Here is a 22,564-nt window from a genome sequence, read left to right on the forward strand (position 1 = left end):
AAAGAAGCGAAAGATGAGAAGGGAGGAAATTATCTGGGTTTTCATTTTTATCACGACAGGAATTCCGCCGCGAGATTTTGAAAATCTCGCGGGCACTTATACTTATCGCGAGGTCTGTTCGTTTTACGTGCGTTAAGATATATATACAACTGCTCGAAACGAAATTACGAGCGAGTATATGTATTCAAATATATATTCGCGAAAGGAAGAAAAGAAGAGAGAGAAAAAGAAGCTATATCACCGAAATGAACAACGAGTATTCGTTCGCGTATATAGTAGGAAATCAGCTGATATCGCGACATCGATTGTTCGCTCCACTTTGTCGGAAGTGAACGTCGCTCGTCGAATTTCCGTCCCGAGTGAGCGCGCGCACGCGGGCGGGCGGACAATACATACATGGGACATGGGACGCGCGGAGTAAAAAGGTCAGAGGACGATATGGATTTTATCTCGTGGCCGCGAAAGTGGGTCACGACAGTGATGACTTGTGCGCACGCTTCGATTATCGATTGAACTGTTCTCTCTCTCTCTCTCTCTCCCTCTCTCCTTCCCCCTTTCTCTTTCTTTCTCGGTAGACGCCGCGAGTCAGTCAGCCTCTGGTCAGCTCCGATCTCTCATTTATACGCGGAATGCCAGTACGTACAATAGTACGTACTAGTACGGTGCCGCTGCTCGTTTCTGCGAGCGAGCTTTAAATTCTTCCTCTACATTAGAGCGAGACCGATGGGAGATCGCGCGATTCGTTCCGCCGCCGCTCTCGCGGGGAAGATGCGGTGAAGTGAGCGAGTAAGCGTGCGCGAGCAGTCTTTCGCGGAAATCGGCCATCTTGCTTAGTGTACGGTTAGAGCCCGTAACGGACGGCCACTCGCCTCCGTCAGCCACCCTTTTCAGGGCGGTCGTACGTGTGTGCAGGCAGTGGCGGAGGATTAGCGGCAACAGCAGCAGCAACTCCAGGGTGGTGTTGCCGCGATCACAGCGGTAGTATAGTTGTGAAGATAAAAGGAAACGAGAGTGCGCCCGCGTGTGTACGTGTGTGTGTATGTGTGTCGGAGCGCCCTAGCGTGCGTGTACGACAGAGCAGTGTAATAACGCGGTTTACGCGACTTCCACGGCAGGATGGCGGGCAACACGGGTATGGAGCAATTGATCCCGATCGTGAACAAGTTGCAGGATGCGTTCACGCAGCTCGGTGTGCATATGCAACTCGATCTACCGCAGATCGCAGTGGTGGGCGGTCAGAGCGCGGGCAAGAGCTCCGTGCTCGAGAACTTTGTCGGCAAGTAAGTATCGCAAAAACTAACGTTTTAACGTTAACGTTATACTTCCCTTTTCATAGTTCCTGAGTATCCTCCTTCCTTCGCGGACTTTTGGTCAATTTACAACGGGAATAAATATGCACGCAAAATTTTTTCGTACAAACGATGATAGAGATTGGAGCAACATCTCTCTCGCTCTTATCTCTTCATCTGTAGATAAAAACGATCAAACACGATCAATGAACATCATTGTGTTTTTCGCTTCTCCAAGTCTGTTTTCTTTACAGTTACGCATTTTTGTACATTTTTTTTCTGCAAATTTTAAATATATTTAATTTTATTTCGAATGTAAAAAGTGGAATGGATCAAAAAACGATTCTTTTGCTTCGATTCTTTTTACGCCGACATTTTCATCGATACGAATCCTAGGCGTGGCGAAACACGCGGGATTTTTTGACCTTTTGACGTCGTCATTCGATTAATAAAAGTTTCGATTAATTAAAGTTTAACGATGACGACGAGGAAGAGGACAGTTTGACAGTTGTCGCCTCATGTGTCATATCTCTTTGCGAAGCATGGATGAACAAGACAAGCATGAATTTGCGACGTCAGAACGCCCACAGGACGATCTGTCAAATGTCTTCTCGTCACTGGAGCACTTTAAAAGAATGCTCGTTCATGCGCAAACCGGCGAAACGGTTTTACATTCTTATAATCTCTTGTCATCACTTCACATTTCAACGTTAAACGAAAAATTCACAATTACAATATACATATATGCACACATAAAATGTTAATTTTGAGACAAAACGTAGTAGAAATAACTAGAATCAAATAATTTAAGAATTGTTTTTTTTTATTAATCTGATAAAATTATTTATTTATAGTTATATTTGATTCTATTTTATATATTTATATTTAATATTCTGCAATATTTGTGCCAAAAGTAAAATATATTTCTATATTCTATATAGAAATTATAATAATTATTTTTATAATGATTCTTGAGATACTTTTATGATGTAAATTTAATAGTTATTATGTTGAATATGCAAAGAATTCTGATATAAATATGTTAATATCATGTTATTAAAAAGAACCTAGAAACTAAAAATTTATTGGAGAAGAAATATATATTACAAGTCATTCTGAGATAACAAGATAAGTACATATATTTTTATCAGAGAAAATGAAAATATCATGAAATAATTGCCATTTGTATTTTAAGCTTGTATATATTATTTTATACTTTAAAATAATTAATTGTGATTAATTTATTATTGTTCTCAAATAGAACGCTTAAGTGCATATTATATATATTTTCTTATGAAAAAATGTAAATTTAAATCGTGATCAATTATAACAATGAATGCTTTTCTTTCAGAGACTTCTTGCCCAGAGGTTCTGGCATTGTGACAAGGAGACCACTCATCTTACAGTTGATTAACTCTCCAACTGGTGAGTTGTAATAAATAAGACTGATTATATCATTTCCCTTGTGCTTTCTAATATTTAATAAATACAAAAATTATCTTATATATATATATATATATATATATATATATATATATATATATATATATGAAAATATCCTTGCAATATCTTGTGCATGTGTGTGACTGCTTTTAAGGATATGTATGCATAAGAGCGAATTTAAAAAGTGTGAAGTCTTTATGGTCATATCATCTTGTTAACCTTTTCTTGTTAACCTCATATACTTGACAAATATTTTTCTTTTAAGCAAGGTAATGCTTAATGCATTTATATGTTATCTTCTGCTTAACTCTCATTGGAAAACTTTAAATGCACTATATGTGTGTGACATATTTATTATATTTTATAAATAAATCCATAAAATACAATTATTGATTTTGCCATTTTGCTGCATAAAGTAGAATTCATAAAAGTTACTCTATCTCTTGAACTTTGTCATTAAATTATCATACTTTCTGTATCATATTTCCTGAGCCTAAAATTATGATAACCCATAAATTGAGCATATCTGCAAACAGAGAATGTAACAGAAAAATATATATGTTAAAGGATGCAAAATATTATATTATTCTCAATATTTTTATTTATTTATTCTTTATAATATTTGATAAGAATAAATGATTATAAAAATTAAATTAAATGATTTTTTTTTTAATATAGAATTTGCAGAGTTTTTGCATTGCAAAGGTAAGAAGTTTGTAGATTTTGATGAAGTGCGAAAAGAAATTGAAGCTGAAACAGACAGAGTGACTGGAAGTAATAAGGGCATCTCTAATATACCAATTAATCTTAGAGTATATTCACCCAATGGTAAGCACAACAAAGAAACTATTTCAAATAAAAAATAATAATTGTTATTTGTATATATAATGGCATATTTTTATCTTTATACAGTCTTGAATTTAACATTAATTGATTTACCTGGACTTACAAAAGTACCAATCGGAGATCAGCCACCAGATATAGAGGCCCAAATTAAAGCCATGATACTTCAGTTTATCAAACGTGAAAATTGTCTTATATTGGCAGTTACACCAGCTAATACTGACTTGGCTAATAGCGATGCTCTTAAACTTGCTAAGGAGGTGGATCCACAAGGTATTTAATTAGTGATGTTATTAATATATTTCTTTGAATTGAAAATATTAATTTAATGTAATATTCTAAGGTGTACGTACAATTGGTGTCATTACTAAATTGGATCTCATGGACGATGGTACTGATGCAAGAGATATTTTGGAAAATAAATTATTACCATTGAGAAGAGGTTATATTGGTGTAGTTAATAGAAGTCAGAAAGATATAGAAGGACGAAAGGATATAAAAAATGCTCTAGCTGCTGAGCGAAAATTCTTCCTCAGGTGCACAGACAGTTATGAAACTAATTTCTAGGAATAACTATTCCTTTTTTTGACAATTTATAACTTTTGTTTTACTTTTTAGTCATCCAGCTTATCGTCATCTAGCAGACAGATTGGGTACACCATATTTGCAGAGAGTTTTGAATCAGCAATTAACAAACCATATCAGGGATACTTTGCCAGCTCTAAGAGATAGATTACAAAAGCAACAGTTAGCTTTAGAAAAGGATGTCGAGCAGTATAAACATTTCAGACCTGATGATCCTGCAATTAAAACGAAGGCTATGTTACAGTAAGTGAATTTAGAATTTTATAGTATGCCGGTTTACAGTTACAGTTATCCAATGTTTATTATTATCCAATGTTCATCTTCCATTCATAAAATGTGTATTATAAAAATAATAGATACATATCTTATAGCAGAATATATTAAACATACATTTACATATTTATGTAATATTAAAATTTTTTCATTGAATGTATGCATCATACTTCATATTTTTATCATAAAATAACAACTACGCAAATAAAACCATTTTTGTTTATCTTTTTGATCCTTATACATTCTATATTGTGGGTGGAGTGTCCTGAAGTTTTAGATCATTTGACTTTTGTTTTTCAGATCAATTCAAATGTATATGTAGGTATCTTTGTTTCCTTTTTTAATTTCCTTTAACAAGAATAGTGTCACATATTTGCATGAAACATTAATTAATTGAAGAGCTGCGGTTGTGCAATTATGCAAATGCTTAAGTTTAATAATTAACAGATAAAAATTTTGCATTAAATTATTTTGCCACAAGAAAATTAACAAATAAATTTGCTAATATATATTTTTTTTTAATATGTGATATGCATATCTTTCTGGGAAATATGATGACATTTTTATTACAGATTTATAGATTGTGATATACAATAACAAATATTTCAAATGTGTTTTGTGAATGGTAGATAACATCGGGACTCTATCTAATTAATATTATTTTATGAAAGATTGTATTACACAAATTAATAGAAAATTATTTTTAAGGATGATACAACAACTTCAGTCAGATTTTGAGAGAACTATAGAAGGCTCAGGTTCAGCACAAATTAATACTAATGAACTCAGTGGTGGCGCGAAAATTAATAGACTTTTCCATGAGCGTTTCCCGTTTGAAATTGTTAAAATGGAATTTGATGAGAAAGAATTAAGGAGAGAAATTGCTTTTGCCATCAGAAATATACATGGTAAGTTTCTTTTAACTTTATCTAATTTTATACATACATATTAAGTTTAACAAATATAAAATTACTAATAAAAATTTTTTTTTTTGACAATAGGTATCAGAGTAGGATTATTCACTCCAGATATGGCTTTTGAGGCAATAGTCAAAAAGCAAATAAATAGACTTAAAGAACCAAGTCTTAAATGTGTAGATTTAGTTGTGCAAGAACTTAGTAATGTTGTACGCATTTGTACAGATAGGGTAAGTCAAAATGTAATAATAAAATAGTAAAAGACAAAATAACAATGTCATATTATGGTGAAACATAAGTCATCAATTATATTTTTTTTTTATCTGCGGGGTTTATGTAAAATTACAGATGTCGCGTTATCCTAGACTAAGGGAAGAGACAGAACGTATCATAACAACACACATTAGGCAGCGTGAACAAATGTGTAAAGAGCAATTGATTTTGTTGGTTGATTGTGAGCTCGCATATATGAATACTAATCATGAAGATTTTATCGGTTTTGCAAAGTAAGTAATCATTGAACAGTCAATGTTTTTTATGTGTTATATTTTATAGATTTAACTATTATTTTCAGAGATAAAAATAGTCACAGAAATTTTTAGTTTACTTAAGTTGGTACATCTAGTTCCTACATGTCATTTTTGTTACACTTATGTGTGCGCTTGCTGCTATATTTTCTTATTTCATATTAAGTTTAATATAGCCACTAAATAGCAAGATATTTTATGTATAATGTTGTTATAGTATTTAAGCAAACTTGTGTATGTTTTAAAAGACTTAAAAGCTTTAGTTGAAAAGAATTAGCAATATATGAATTCACGTGTATTACATATTTTGAAGTTTTACAAGAAGTTTCCAATATTTTGCATATTCTATAATATATTTCTATATTTTATTTAATATAATAACAAACATACCCATTTTTAGAAAATACATTTGTTTTTTATAAAATTTGGAAATGTAGTTGGAAATCCTATAGATATACTGAAAAGTCATTTAAAAATGAGATATGTAGTAAAAATTTGTTTATATGATTTTGCAATATATATGTTAAAATAATTTTAGATTCAAGGCGATAAATTAATATAGAGCATGCTTAATGCTTACTAGAGAATATGAGTAATTAAAGATAATTTAAACAGAGAGAAGTTAGAATTTATAAAAAGAATCAAGACTTTAAAATTATTGCAAAATATGATAGAAAGATCGTACTACACGTGATTGTCAAATTTTTTGCTTGCCATTATTTCTTTATTGAAGATATCAGCGCATATACTTTTGCAGTCAATGCATGTCTTGCTAAAATCAATTCACATAGCAATCTTTGACCACAGCAACATTCTTAACTTGTCCTCCTTTAAGGATTAAATATTACTCTAGAATTTGACAAGTAAAATAATTTATTTAGTGTTATTTTTATTTAATTTACACTCTTGTATGATACTATGCTAAAATCATACATATATACAATATATACTCATACATATATGCTAATCTCTTCTCCATACATTTGTCTTTATAATATGTTTACCTTAATTAACTTTTGTTATTTATCCATGACTAATACAACTTGACTTATTTTATTTGTTTTGCTTATACAAGAATTTCTAATCGAGTACTATTGAATATAATTAACATTATTTAAAATTTATATAAAACAGTTGGTTATTAAACCAAGAAATGTTAACAATTTATGTTTAAGAAGCAATTTCACATATTATCAAGAATAAGGAATTGCATTTGCACATATTACATTTTTAGCTCAATTGGTTTTTATTGTGGCTATATAGCAATATTTCTCTATATATTTAATTCTTTCTGATTTTTATTTTTGATTTAAAAATAATATCTCTGGAAAACATAAGAATGTGAATAATTATACTAAATATTTATATACAATGTGTATAGTTTATATTAATTATGTAGACAGATATAATAGAAATACAAAAATAGATTTTTATATATAGAATTGATTATGATGTTGCTGAAGATTATATAAATGTTATAAGATTATGTAAATTTTCTTAATTTTATTTATGTCATTGGGGACAAGGCACATATAAATTTTTACAAAAATAGATAGCTTTGCAGTTCATGTTTTCTTTTATATATATGTATATATATATAAATATCTTAGTACAAATCATAAAAGATAATTAAATAATCAAATTATATGACAATTATCTTATAATTTGTAACCTTATTTATGAAATTATGTGCCTTACCCTAATCAAAATAATATGGTCATATATTTTTCTTTTCTCATTATTCACTCTTCGAATTTTACAATTAAAAAAATGATTTAATTATATCGGCAGCGCTGCAGCCAGTAGCCATAATGCAAGGTAAGAATATTTTAGTACATTCCAATAAAGATTTACATTACATTTTTATCCCTTTTTATTTTCATGCTCTTTTTTTCTTACGCTTATTCTTATTTTAATATCTTGTTGCTTCTATGTTAAGTTGAAATATTAACATACTATAAGCGAAATTTTAATAATCTTTAGCTTGATAATGTTTACCTAATTTGTTTTGGAGATAAAACATAAGCATATATATAATTTTTCTATATTCTCTATATATTCATATTTTCATAACTTAAATATTTTATTAATTTTTAAATTTCGTAATTAGCAGGAAAAAAAAAGATGTATGTAAATTGCTATATAATGCAAAATTAATCTTTAGTTGATTTTCTTTGAAATTTCTTACAATCATGTTTTTATATGAATTTTTTATGTAAATTCTTTGAATTTTAAAATTACGTTTTTACAACAATCTTGTTTTAGTATTATTGAAGTCAGCGTATTGAAAATTTTGCGTAATACTGTGAGATATTATATTTGTATATATATTGGTTTAAATGTGTTTCTTATTTTTAATTTTTTTTAATCTGGATCTATGTGGATTTTTTCCGCTCCAAATTGTAACTCTGCTTTATTTTCAGTCATGATAAATATTTCTCGTTTTTAAGTTGCACATCAAAAAATTAGGATTCTTACAAACAAAAATAATTTCCAAGCCACGTCTGTACGCCATTCACAAAATTTTTAAACTGTATTTCATACAGCAACATCAAGCTTTAGTTTTATGATCTATTGTTTTGTAATGGATGTAATATGCGCTTATGCAATCCTCTTGCATCACAATATCGAGAATTATTGCAGTGTTGCCTAAGTGATAGCTATACTGCACGTGTTTGTGATCCGCTGTTGTTTATGCAATTATACAACAAATATATGCTTAAAAACTTTTTCAAGCTATATGAAGCATGAAATATGCATGAAGCAAAGGTGGCAAAACAAGTACACAATGATTCTGTGATATGTTTTATATTAATCCTAAAGATTTTTTCGGATTTTTTCACGAAATAATTGTATAATGTACATTAGTTTTTGTAGGCACAAAGTACTGTCCACTTTTATTCTACATATTATTGTTTCTTTATTGTAAAATAAAAAGAATTATCGAATTTAATAGTATATATATAATCAAAAATTTGTAACACATAAGCTATGTTATATTAGGCAAACATTATTTTCTTTATGTGACATATATTTATTTGAAACATGAATGCTAGGATATACTCGCTGGTTTTATTTACTTATTTTAACCAACTAATGTAAGATTTGATAGCAACAATTCTTGCAGTTGGGTACATAAAAGCTCTTATCTCATTTCATTATACACATTTTTTTATGTTACAGTGCACAGCAATCGTCGGAAAATTCTGTTAAATCTGGGCGGCATACATTAGGCAACCAAGTAATTCGCAAAGGTTACATGTGCATACATAATCTCGGTATTATGAAGGGCGGTTCGAGAGATTACTGGTTTGTTTTAACATCGGAGAGTATTTCCTGGTTCAAGGATGAAGAAGTAAATATTGATTATAATTTATATAACTGATTAAATTTAATATTAAAAAAATTGTGATATCATATACTATAGAAAAGAGAATTATCAACAAAAACGATATCAAATTTGTGATATTTCTATGTATGAAGGAACGTGAAAAGAAGTACATGCTGCCTTTAGATGGATTGAAGCTGCGTGATCTAGAACAAGGTTTCATGTCGCGACGTCATTTATTCGCGTTATTTAATCCGGAAGGGAGAAATGTATATAAGGATTACAAGCAACTGGAATTGAGTTGTGAAACTCAAGATGATGTTGATTCTTGGAAGGCCTCTTTCTTGAGGGCTGGTGTGTATCCCGAAAAATCGACAGAACAAGCGAATGGCGAAGGAGAGGTGAGTCTATTAATTATCAGGATATAATCAAATAGTTATATATATAAAAGATTATTAATCATAAAAGATGATTTATGTTTTATGTCTCTATATAATTTGTTTACTAAAGAAAGATAGAAATGGATGGATATATATATATATATATATATATATATATATATATATATATAAATCAATTTTATGCAAATTTTCATATATTTTTAATATAAGAATGAAAATGTATTCTATATATTTTGTATTATATGACAATAATTCATTACATTATTTATTAGAATCCATTTTAATTTATTTTAGGATAAGCGGAGGGTGAGTTAATAAAAGTAATAGAGATGAAAATTTTTTGATTTATTAATTGTGTGATGATTTGAATATTGTTGAAAACAACTAACAAAAAGATAATTTCTTTGGAAAAATATTTTTAATCATTTTTCTTGAATTTTTTTTTAAATTTTATATGCAACATATATATCGATATTTCATATATGCAATATATATATTGATAATTTATTTAGAACATTATTTTATATATGAATATTATATTTTATATAAATATAATTTTTATAACTTTCTGAACATTGTTAGTTACACTTGCAAAGTTTGTCTAAAGAAAAAGAGAGAGAGAGAGGATGTATATATTTTTCAGTTTATATTTATATTTATTTTTTCGTTTATATTTTCGTTATTTTTTATTTTATATTTATTTTTCCAAAGTAAAATATTAAAATATTATTTTTTTTTTATTGAGTGCATAATAGTAATCGTGTTCTTTTTGTCTCATATTTAAATCAACTAAAAAGGAAGGATATGAGGTTCGTACAATCGTGTTTTGAAGAATTATATAGCACACGACACTTACATGAACATTGGACACCTCCTCAACCAAGCATATTATTGCAGAAAATACTAACAATATTATAAAACAAAACATGTTACTTTGCATTTTAATAACATTTTTAAACTGATCAATATTTTTTATTTTAGTAAAATGTTTTGCAGCACTGTGAGTGCTATCTTATGACTTAAATTGTAAAACATTTGGAAGCAACTTAATCGAAATAAGGGCTTAAACAATCTTATTTTTGTTTATTCAGGGTGAAACAGAGGGTCAATCATCAATGGATCCCCAATTGGAGCGTCAAGTGGAAACTATCAGAAATTTAGTAGATTCTTACATGAAGATTGTTACGAAAACTACCCGTGATCTGGTTCCAAAGACAATTATGCATCTTATTATTAATAATGCTAAGGACTTTATTAATGGGGAATTGTTGGCGCATCTTTATGCAAGTGGTGATCAGGTAAAATATTGATACAATACATTTTGCGCTTATGCTACCAGTTCATTGCAGAATAATTCTTTTGTTTTAAGATTAATCCTCTCTTCATTAATCCTTTCCTCTAGTTAACCAAAGATGAAATAAATACTGTGAAGATATTTATTGATCCTGTAATTGTAAGTGTCCTTATTTTTCCCATCCTTTTCCTTATTTATTTTAGCATTTGGTTTAAGAAAAATATGTATGTAACTCATGTTTTCCATCTTTCAAACAAGTATACATATAGTACTACTATTTATATATATATATATATATATCTGAGATGTTTTTATTTTCTTATTTTTATGTATTTTACTGTTATCTCGAATAAAAACTGATATACGATTACAGTCTTCCATGATGGAAGAATCCCCTGAAGAGGCGCAGAAACGGGAAGAGATGTTACGCATGTATCATGCATGCAAAGAAGCCCTTCGTATCATCGGAGATGTCTCTATGGCCACTGTTTCAACTCCAGTACCACCACCCGTAAAGAATGATTGGTTGGCATCCGGCGAGAATCCAAGGTAACCTTTATGTTATTCCTAGCACGGTTTATCGCGCATTTTACTAATTTTTTATCCTTACATTTTGTACCGTCTGCTTTGCCATACATTTGAACACGGTTGAAACAGTCTTGGGTAAGATTCTTTACATACGTGGTATATTTATCTTTATTTTTTTTTTTTAATTAATGTCGTTAAGAAGAACATCACATTATGCATGCTTTTCATATTAAGTACTTTCTATGAAAATATTAAGCTAAAGAGAGATTATAAAATATCGCTAAAATTTAATTAATTTTTATTGATATTTCAATTTAATATATTGTGTGCAATTGTTTTTATATCTTCGGTTAATGATATCAAAAGATTATATAGAGACTATATGTTATATATTATCATTCAGATTTTGTATGTTAATTTTTTTTTATTCATATTACTTGTAACTTAGTTTTCCTTTAATTGAAGTTTTCTTAAAGGAATTTAAAACATTTGAATAATGAAAAGTTAATTATAAGATGTACTATATATTCTAGATTATCACCACCATCCCCTGGTGGTCCAAGACGCGGAGTGACACAGCCACCACCTCTTTCTAGCTCACGAGCACCACCACCAGTACCTGCAGGCGGTCGACCAGCACCAGCCATTCCTAATAGACCTGGTCCGGGTGGACCACCACCAACTCGAGCTAACCCTGGCCTACCTCCACCTATGATACCATCGTGAGTATACATTATAAAATTCACACGTATAAAACTAATTTAAAATTCTCTATTTATTATCGCCAAAAAGATCTTGATTAAATCTTATATCGCGATTTTATAATCTTATTGATCACATGCTAAACTATGCACACATTGAAGTTTTAACAATAATTTCATTTGTAATGTGGTTTTGTGTTCAAACATATAACAATGCAATAACGTGACATGAAAATGGTACCATTTTACACAATTGTGAAATTAATACAATTTGCTTTCTCGAACATCTCTTGCCCTCTATATTAAACAGTAGCTTGTGTGTTTGGGGGCTTGGGTGCTAACTTCACTTTCTATTGCAGGCGCCGACAATAAGTCTTCGCACTAACTCGCCTATTCACTACTAATCAATACCGTATCCGTATTGCATTATATATATAGTCAGTGTATATTTTACACAAAACACTTATTCCCTAATGTTTCACTGTCTGTCTGCATACATTACAGAGATTATAAGGTTGATGTTAATTAAGTAGAGGTGTGAAAATTACACGAGGATTATTATTCCAATCGTACAAGTCTCATGTCTTTTACATTTTCGGAAATTTAATTGAGCTTCCAAATACCGAACAATTCCTCTAGTACATTTTACCTATGTTATATATATGACAATGACATATTTTTTATTTTGTCATACTAGTTCAACAATAGATTAAGAATATAGAGAAAAAAGATATATAGAGTAACTCTTTGTTTTTATTCTTTATAATATTGTGTCTCTATTATTTAATATTTATGCAAACAATGTAATAATTTTAGTATATAATTCATGTATATATACATATTATTCTATATATATTATCTCTCTATGTATATTATCTCTCGCGCGGAGATTAACACACATTTTTAATTGTAGTTATATTTTAGCGCCAATAGTACATGAAACCTATGCAATATTAAATATTTCCGAAGGTACAATTTTCTTGTTTGTAGAAAATGGAGATATAACATATATAGTCGAGTCACATATATTTGATTGTAAATTACTTCAATGAAGCTGTATATCATACATGTATATATCGTTGAAAATATTATCAAATAAAGGACTTTGTGTTCTTACGGCAGATAAATAACTGTTTATTTTACTTATACTAACAGCATGACATTTCGATAAAATGCAATATTGGAAATAAAAAAAAAATGTCGGTTGTGTGTCTTTGGAATTTAAATTAGTTATCTACCAATTATTGTGTGATATATATATCGTGTAATATTATAGATTATGATATATCCTATTTAATACAAGTTTAAAAAGTTTCTCAATCACATAATAGCATTTCTTACTTCATATACGTTCTTTATCATTTAAATGTTTTATATGAAGCATAACACCAATTTGAAACTTGTCAATTACTATATATGGACAAATATGTCGGTGCCTGCATTACATTTTATCAAAAGAAAGAAAAAATAATGGCATACATATAATTGTAAATGTATTTATAAATGGGAACTAAGGAATTTAAGTGTGACAGTTCAAAAGCTGTCTTTGAATATCGAACGAATATCGTGTTGCTCTTACGTTAGAACATTTTTATAACTACTATTACAAAACTATATATATCCCTTTCCCCCGTTAATGTTATTTTATCTTGCATTTAAAAGAACATTATACATACTTTCTTATAGAAAATGCGCATTATAAGTTAATATTAGCAATATAATGTATGAAATTAAGCTATGTAAGAGTGAGATCTGTAGTCAAAGTTGGGTATCCGTGGTGTGTTTAGTCGAGGGGGTGGTCTACAGCAGAGGATGACGCAAGCTGCGACACAGGCTGCGACACAAGCCGCCGTGCACGAGCTGATGGATGCGTTCAAGATCAAGTAAATAGATATCCACCAATTGAATTTCGAATTGTATCCCTCTAATGATATAATATATATATATATATTCGAGTATTCATTTAAGTTGTGTGCGCAGTAGATGGTAGACTGTTCAGGGTTGAGAATGAACTAATTCCAGTGTTTCCTCTACTTTAAGTAGATCTTTATTAACAATATTCCAGAAAATAATTTACTAATTGGTCCCTTTGCATCTTTTACATGTCTCTCTTTCTGTCTTGCATGATATTTCATGAATTTCATTAACGGTTATGCTTTTGGTATTAAATTTGTACACACGTGTGTACATATTTATTTACATGCATATTTGTATAAGAAATAATTCTATAACCTATATATTATAGGGTAAAATATATATATCATATTATAGGAAACGAATATATATTTAAGCACTTTACATCCTTATCTAGCAATATTCTATATTATCTTAAATGTTTTTAGAAGATTTAATTATGATAATTTTCAAAGTCATTAAATGAGCAATAAAATACGTTTAACGCTTCATTTGAAATCAAAGTATAATGATCAGGAAATGTGATGAAGTAAAATATATACATATATATGTGTAAAAAAACCAATTGGACCTTAATGTAGAAATTAGTACAATTAATCCAATATCATTGTTATTTTCGCACAATGTAAAAGTGTGGAAAGTTGCACGTAGACTCGTTAGTGTGTCTAGAGCAAAATATTATGAATTTTCTTCTAAAACAATGTATTTTGCATCCAGTGAATCTATCCTGGAAAGTCTACCAGAACCCGATAATGTGATCGATAATAGCTTTGCATTGATTATAAAGAATGTTCCCATCATTGAAGAACGAGTCTGATATAAATATTGTGGTATGATCATGTTTGAATTGCATCTGATATGAATTATGAATATTGAAAGAAATGTCGAACGTGTCGTCGGTTATAATGAGATAGATGAGAAAATGTCATGCTGTTGGGAAAGTAGCTAAAACTCATGCGAATAAATATTCAGCTTGTTTAAAAAAGGCTTCTTTAATGACAAAAGTATTGTACTACACAGAATATCTCGTAAAGTCTTTCTCTATTTCTCTCTACTTCCTATAAACGTTTGTTATTTTTTTTTAATAGAAATTTAGAAAAAAAATACATACATATATATATATATATCCATCATATATATAAAAGAACTATATTTAAGAGGAAAAAAATATTACGTAATCCTTACGATATATAAACAAGAAAAAAAATGTGCTCAGACATAGGATGTGATATAGCGTAGAATGCTTCGAGGATTTTGCACGAAAATCCGAAGTCACGAAATTCTACTCTCCTCTCCCCTCCCTTCTTGCCCCTCTCTTTTTTCCTGTTTCTCCGTTTTTGCCTTCTTTCTATTTTTCTCCATAGTTTAACTAATGGTAACTGCACTTATCGAAAATAACAGTAACCATAATATCACATACAGTGTGTATAATGCGTGTATATCACATTTGATAGGCACATTCAGGAAACGACGTTATATATTTTGTATAATTTATAGTTATTTTTCTCAAATTTCTTTCGCTGATCTTACTTGCGATTCAACTATGTATGTATATAAGATGAATTTTTCGTAAATGGGAATACTTTGAAGTATTCGCAAAGTAACGACGTGCTTCAAAGTTTGTATAGTATTACACAGTTCTTGCATGAAATTGTTATGCGAAAAAAGATCATATTAAATAATATGACACAACTTTATAAGCTGGATTGTACTATACATGGAGCGATATGTACTCTCATTTCAAGTACGTTTGCGCAATGATTCGGAAGAAACTTAAAGGCTTAAAGGATAATCGAAGTGCAATTAAGAAGAAAAGAAGATATTTTTTGTTACAATATATAGAATGTCTCCTTGGATAGATAATAAATTTAAAAATACAATGTCGGCAAAAGACTTATATTCTCCATATCATTGCGCTGTTCGTATTCTAACTGACACAGTTACAGAATTTAATAACGATTTAGAAAAGGCAAAAAACTTTATAAATGTAACTACAAATGGTATACTATTGTAATATAAGACATATTCCTCGTTCAAAATTGTGTCAATATCAGGAAGGCCTATAATGACATTCCTTGCAACCAATTTACATCTGTTTTCAATTTATTTTAATTTGTAGTAAAATATATTTCTTCAATAATACGCATTTTTTGCTATTGTCTTTCTCTTAATTTGATTTGAAACTTTATCGCTCTTTTTCTGAAGCACGTCGAACTAATCACATCTGGTTTTATGTATCGACAAGGATATTATCAGATCATGGTTTAGACATGATTAATAAAATCCCGAGAGATTAATCAATATCATGTGTTGCATTTGGTGTAGAGAGAATAAAGAATATTGAAGGGAAACTTCCACGTGCAGCCACATATATTATGCTGTTGTAATGTTATTGTACAGTATAACTTGTATACAGAGAAACGTGCGTGTATACTGATCCTCTCAAGCAATGAAGAATTAATCGAACCCGTCGAGGTATTAGAGAATAATAAATCTTTAATGTGATTATGAAAATATTATTAAAATTATCACTATATTATATATTGTAAGATATATATATCTGCAGATTTGTTTAGCGATGCATCTCATATTTCATACGCGGTAGACTATGAGAGATTTTGTCCTAACTTATAAAGTAGTCATTTTTGCGTTAGTAAGATGTTAAGATGTAAGAAGATGAGACAAGAACGAATAGGAGCTTTTTTATAAGCTTTTCGATCGAGCATATCGAGCACGTTGCACTCGTTGCACTGAATATTATTAATCTTAATATTCAAAGCTTTCTCGATATAGCTCCATATGAATATTCCACCTTCTGATAGAGTGCATCTTATCTATATTTATTTTTAAAAGAAAAAAGAAATGACTCTGACTCACATACATTTACAAACAAATATATACTCAGACCTTTGGAAGCTATAGAATCTATCTGTTAGTCTAGAAAAATATATTAAAATAATCTATATTCTTTATGTGGCCAGAGCGAGAAGAGAAACGCTTCTTTCACGCGTCCGTGTTTGCACCTGTAGTAATTCTCGTTAAATCGTAATATTGTGAAAATTAATATATTAAATGCATCTGGGGCAAGAAACGATTTGGTGGAATATCGACCTTGAGTCTTACAACGAAGGATAATATAATAATTTTGTTTAGCAAATTTTTATCTAATTAATAAATATAGTTTGAAACATATACACATGATCAATTAAATAGTTTAACATATTCTTAAATTACATTTACGTTTACAAATGAATTACAATACATTTCTCATTTATTTTGCATTATATTATGATGAAATCGTATTAAAATATTAATATCTGACATTAATTAAATAAATTGCGTCGAGACGGTGAATATATCAACTTTTATTGTTTATTATGGAAGAATGTCACACAACAATACACACACACACACACATATATATATATATATATATATATATATATATATATATATATATATCGTGTTGTAACATTACACATACACATCTCTTATTCAATGCATTATATATACGTTTCCATTTAAAGCCTTATACGTCATTATAGTTACGCTTAATCTCATGTAAAGCTAATACCGAGTAAATATGTAATTCTATTGTACACTACGGGCTGAGAATCTCCAAATCGCCGCGCTTAATATATAATATTATAAAAATAAAATATTTAAAAAAGCAGAAAGCACACAGACGATAATATTTCAGTCAAATAGTGAATCGTGGGTTTGCTGTCAATGTTTTGATATTTTGAAAGATTTTGGCACAAGAAGATGGTGATTTCAAATGACAAAAATCAAGAGAAAGATCGACAAAGAATGACTTAACAAAGCTACGAAGAAATGTGAATCGAAAAGTAACTTGGTTCGTACATTCGTGTATATGAGAAAAATAAAAAACAACTTGAATTTAAAACCATTGTTTGTTATTTTGAACCAAGTTACTTTTCGATCCATCCTCATAAGTGTCACAAATAACAATTCTTTAAAAACAACAATTAAAAATAACAATTTGTTTCTACCAGAATATGTAATTACTAATTCGAAAACTGCGCCAAAGACACGCGCACATATATTTCCTCTATTTCTATCTATTGTGCCAAAATCCGTTGATTGTATGCGGGCAAAGTATCCTCCAATTATATAACATTGAGCCCACTTGATAAGCAAAACTTTGCGACGGAAACCCATACAGCAAAATCACTATGTACTTCTAATTCCACATATTGAACAGCATAGCTCTCGTCGATTAATACAAAACATTATATACATCGACCTTGTTAATTTTTATACGATATATTGATTTTTATAGCAATTTTTATTCAAACCGCTAAATCCGACCAAAAACTCATAATTATATATTGGAACAAATTTCTCCTTGAGATATTGTTAAAAATTATTATAATAATATTGGAGGATTACTTGATTAAGTTCTTCTGCGGTACATCCCAAAAGATACGTTGTAATATTGCGCCATGTGCGCCTAAGAGAGGAACACACACTGTTTTACTGCAATATAAATGTGTATATAGGTAGTAACATGTTATAGAATATATCTCTACATGTATATATGTATACATATGCGTATACATATACGCGTACATATATATGTATATATACATGCGTACGTACGTGAAAAATAAGATAACAATGAAAAGAATGTTACTCTCACGAACGATCGAAGACGCATTTCTGTTGTTTTTAACTCGATTTTACCTAGAAGGAATCTAATTCTTCTTGTTAAAAATATGCATTAAATATCTTCTATATATTTACACAATAGCATTGAAATTGTCAAAATAGAACTGAATTGAAATTATCAAATTGATTAAAATTGATGAATGTGTCCTTCTTGTGTACAGGGATGCGTATTCGCGTTCTGTGTCTTTTTTTAGTAAATATTGAACCTCGTATTTGTATGACTTTATAATATGCTTTTTTCTATGGGATTACGTTGCCAAAGAAATACTATCAATGATTATAATTATGTTCGTACAAGATTTTATCAACATTAGAGAATATTATTTACATTGTATTTGTTTTTATTTCTCTCTCTCTCTCTCTCTCTCTCTCTCTCTCTCTCTCTCTCTCTTTCTAAAGAGAGTCTCGGATTACAATATTATTGACATATACATAGTCTCTTCCTGAAATTTTTTATATATTTGAAAATTGGAAATATTTAGAAAAGATTGATAAATTTAAAAGAACATTATTAAAATTATTTTATTTGTATGAAAAATAAAATGTCTCATTAATGGGTTAACAACGCATTGATTCTATGAAATGAATCATATTTTGGCATTAATTTTTCTTTCAAATATTCAACGCCGTTGTTGGTGTTGAAAATATGAGATATTTTATTAATACCTTTTTATTTATTTTCATCAAGTTATCTCTTGTACGATGGTAATAATGCAATTGGATGTTTCTTTACTATATTTATTTGTGCATGTGTTTTGTCACTAAAGCTTAAGCATGTTGTGTAAAAATCACTTATATTTCTTTTTAATCCAAATTATTATCGAGATTTATGCTATTTTAATATTTCATAAATTTATTTTCATATATATATTATTTATCATATATTTTTACCTCTTATTTTTACTATTTATGTTTTATACATTCATCTCTCTTTTAGAATAAATGTGATTAATTCTTCCTGCTTTGTTTTGTTATGCTATCAATAAAATTTGTTATGCTTTCAATAAAATTTTAACGTTTGATTAGATAAAAAAGAATGATATTTTTTGAGTGATATTTTAAATGTGCTACATTTAACTAATGTCTAATTATTAAAAATTTTATGTTATATTTTATTATTTATATTATTTTTTTATTATACCATGTATTCCAGAATTTATTATATATAATATGCGTTATATTATATATTCGAACATTATCAACATATCATTTTTAATATTAAAATATTCAGATTTTAATATATTTTGTTAAAAAGAGATAGGAAATTTATATAAATAAATATTGAATTTTTTAAGTTTTTCTTTATGTTTGCATAGATTTCGCGTTTTTTCGATTCAATTATTGTTTCCCCGCGACGTGCTTCCGTTTTAAATTTCATAGGCACACATCCAACACTTAATATCTGTCTATGTTGTAGGCGTCCCGTACCCAATATTCCTCCCCGAATTCCCGACAGACCATTCTCCGGCAGACTAAACTGAGCTAGTCCGACAACAGTGGCATATGAGATAATACCTCGTGTATCTGTGACAATCGAAGACAACATCAGGGGAGATCTTGTTCGAATGACCGATGACAGGCCATGAAAGCAGAAGCCCGCAGATTGGCAGGAGAAATCCCCATTTTCGCAATGAAGATAAGAAGTTCTCCTAAAATCAATGTTTCGTCTCCTTGATCTCAACGGCCTCGACATCAATTTGTTGATGTTTGATGATAGAGACAACGATCAGAACCGAAGAAGAAGCACTCATGCAGAGAAGAGGAGGAAGCAAGGCTGTGTTATATATGAATATTAAAGAAGAAAGAGGGACCAAGAAACAAACTAGAGGCAGAAAAACGGCTCGCCTGTTTCTCGATGGTCAGGACAGCCAGAGGGATCCCCCATCAGTCACTTCTTCAAACATTTTCTCTGATATATACTTTGTTTTCTACCTTTATTTATACAAACTAGATTTGCGATATAGATTACGTTTAATTTTAACAATAAGTATTAACACCGTGTGCTCGATATGCGCCAGGTGTCTTCTTTTTTTAAGGGAGTAACTTTGTTCGAAATAGAGATTTCTTACGACAAGAAGGGCAATTCAGATGTGTTTTTATCGATTTTGTTCAATGATTAAAAAATTATTTAAAATTATGATATTATCAGTATTAAAACGAGTTTATTAGTTGTTAATTATACATAATGAGAAATAATAATGCGAGAGTCCAGTTTCTTTAGAAATATCGAAGATGCAGTATTACTGTACAACTTAATTTTGATTAATAATCTGTAATCATAAAATTGACAAATAGTGTAATATTAATTTCTTATAAATGCTTTTTACAAATATTTCCTATTTTCTGTCTGCGATGTATTCAATATATATCGTATCCTTCTTATCGTAAGTTTTGTCGTGGAAATATTGTAAAAATGATTTGATATATGAGTATGGGCAACCCGATTACCTCGATTGTAAAAGAGCTAATTAAAACAGAATGAGTAAGCCATGTTTTGCAGAGAAAAAACGTGGAATTTTCTATTGAATATATCAGCATTCCAGAAAACGTCGAGATTTTGCAATTGTACAAAATAACGCAAAAATATAAATTATTGTGATCAATCCATTATTATTGTGATAAAACATCTCCTTTCATTTTATACAATAATAATGTTATCTCTAGGGATCGTCTGCGATGAACAACGAAGCGTAGACAAGTGAAGACAATACTATCGATGGTATGTAAAAGATAAAAAAAGTTATTTATGTTGAGTAATCGCAGAGAAGTTTTTTTTTTTACCGATGCGCAATCATATTTTTACGTATCTTTTTATAATTATTTTTGCATTGTAATATTAATAAATAATTAAATAATTATATAAATTCTGTTATGTATATATATATATATATATATATATATATATATATATACACATAACAGAATTTTCTCTGTTTAAAGAATCTTTATATCGAGATATGGAACTATTAAGATATTAATTTGTCGCGAGATGTAAACTCATCAAATTCACGGTAATATAAAAGATATAATAATTTTATGTGATATTTGTTTAATTAAAATTAATATTGTGCTTATTTTGCACAATAATTGGAATATAGAAATATAGCATATCTAAAGCCAATATGTCAATCGAGGGCGCTTTCCCAAAATTTCCAGGTACTATTCCTTCACGTTGTTCTCCCAGGTTATTCTGTACCGATTATGCACGCCCGAAACATACATTTGACGTGTCATCGCGTCCCTATGGATCTGCAATTCAATTTCAACTTACATATACTTCTGACAGGTATGTTACTGAATTTGATTCTTATACATTTTATATAAAGCAAATCAATCAACAGTTGCATTAAAATTTTTCAACAATTTAACCTTATATAGATAATTAGAAAGTTTTTGAAATTAAATTAAATTGAGACTACATGAAAAATACGTAAAATTATGAAACAAAAAGAATTATGAAGTCTTTGATTTATCTAATCCTTGATTTTTATAGAGCCTTGCTACTTTCCTGTCATATCATGTTGACATCTTCCTGAAGAATCAGGGAAAGTTACTCGTCCCAAGTGAATTGATTGTACTGGGAATCCAGTTTCAAAATGTTATAATAATTACACGTAGCTTTATGAATTAATTTATATCAAGACAAATATTTTTATTATATCAAGAGAAATTTATTATTGTTTAGAAAGAATTCAAAAGAATAAAGACAACCTCCATATAAAATATTTCAAAATATGATTGACTGAAAGAGTAACAAGAAAGAAGAGAGAGAAAAATAGAAATATTTTAGCTGATCAAATCCTGAAAAAATTTTTAAATTATAATGAAT

At 29.3% G+C, this 22,564-nt stretch overlaps 1 protein-coding gene across 4 annotated transcripts; it reads left to right on the top strand.

Annotated features, from left to right (window-relative positions):
• The first annotated feature begins 385 nt into the window (after positions 1-385).
• LOC126858901 (dynamin) lies at positions 386-21,338 on the top strand. Of its 4 annotated transcripts, XM_050609584.1 has the most exons (17): positions 386-1,280; positions 2,641-2,714; positions 3,411-3,560; positions 3,645-3,848; positions 3,919-4,111; positions 4,194-4,403; positions 5,142-5,341; positions 5,435-5,580; positions 5,699-5,856; positions 7,669-7,695; positions 9,061-9,232; positions 9,361-9,606; positions 10,698-10,904; positions 11,274-11,449; positions 11,962-12,150; positions 13,917-14,012; positions 20,153-21,338. In XM_050609584.1, the coding sequence occupies exons 1-17, from the start codon at positions 1,117-1,119 to the stop codon at positions 20,214-20,216; spliced, it is 2,676 nt and encodes an 891-aa protein (XP_050465541.1). In that variant the 5' UTR covers positions 386-1,116; the 3' UTR covers positions 20,217-21,338. The 4 variants fall into 4 exon arrangements, with proteins under 4 accessions (XP_050465541.1, XP_050465544.1, XP_050465543.1 ...); XM_050609587.1 differs by lacking the exons at positions 13,917-14,012; positions 20,153-21,338 and adding an exon at positions 12,489-13,245 and having other exon boundaries at positions 387-1,280; XM_050609586.1 differs by lacking the exon at positions 13,917-14,012 and having other exon boundaries at positions 388-1,280.
• Positions 21,339-22,564: the final 1,226 nt, after the last annotated feature.

Source organism: Cataglyphis hispanica, chromosome 2 (assembly GCF_021464435.1).
Source record: "Cataglyphis hispanica isolate Lineage 1 chromosome 2, ULB_Chis1_1.0, whole genome shotgun sequence".
In the NCBI taxonomy this organism is placed as follows: Eukaryota; Metazoa; Arthropoda; class Insecta; order Hymenoptera; family Formicidae; genus Cataglyphis; species Cataglyphis hispanica.

What these genes read in the sequence shown, in the direction of transcription:
- LOC126858901 (XM_050609584.1), top strand. Translation starts at nt 1,117, where the DNA reads ATGGCGGGCAACACGGGTATGGAGCAATTGATCCCGATCGTGAACAAG. An exon ending in GCCAGTAGCCATAATGCAAG is followed by an intron (nt 7,696 to 9,060) that starts GTAAGAATATTT and finishes TTTATGTTACAG; the next exon opens with TGCACAGCAATCGTCGGAAA. An exon ending in ATGGATGCGTTCAAGATCAA is followed by an intron (nt 14,013 to 20,152) that starts GTAAATAGATAT and finishes TCTATGTTGTAG; the next exon opens with GCGTCCCGTACCCAATATTC.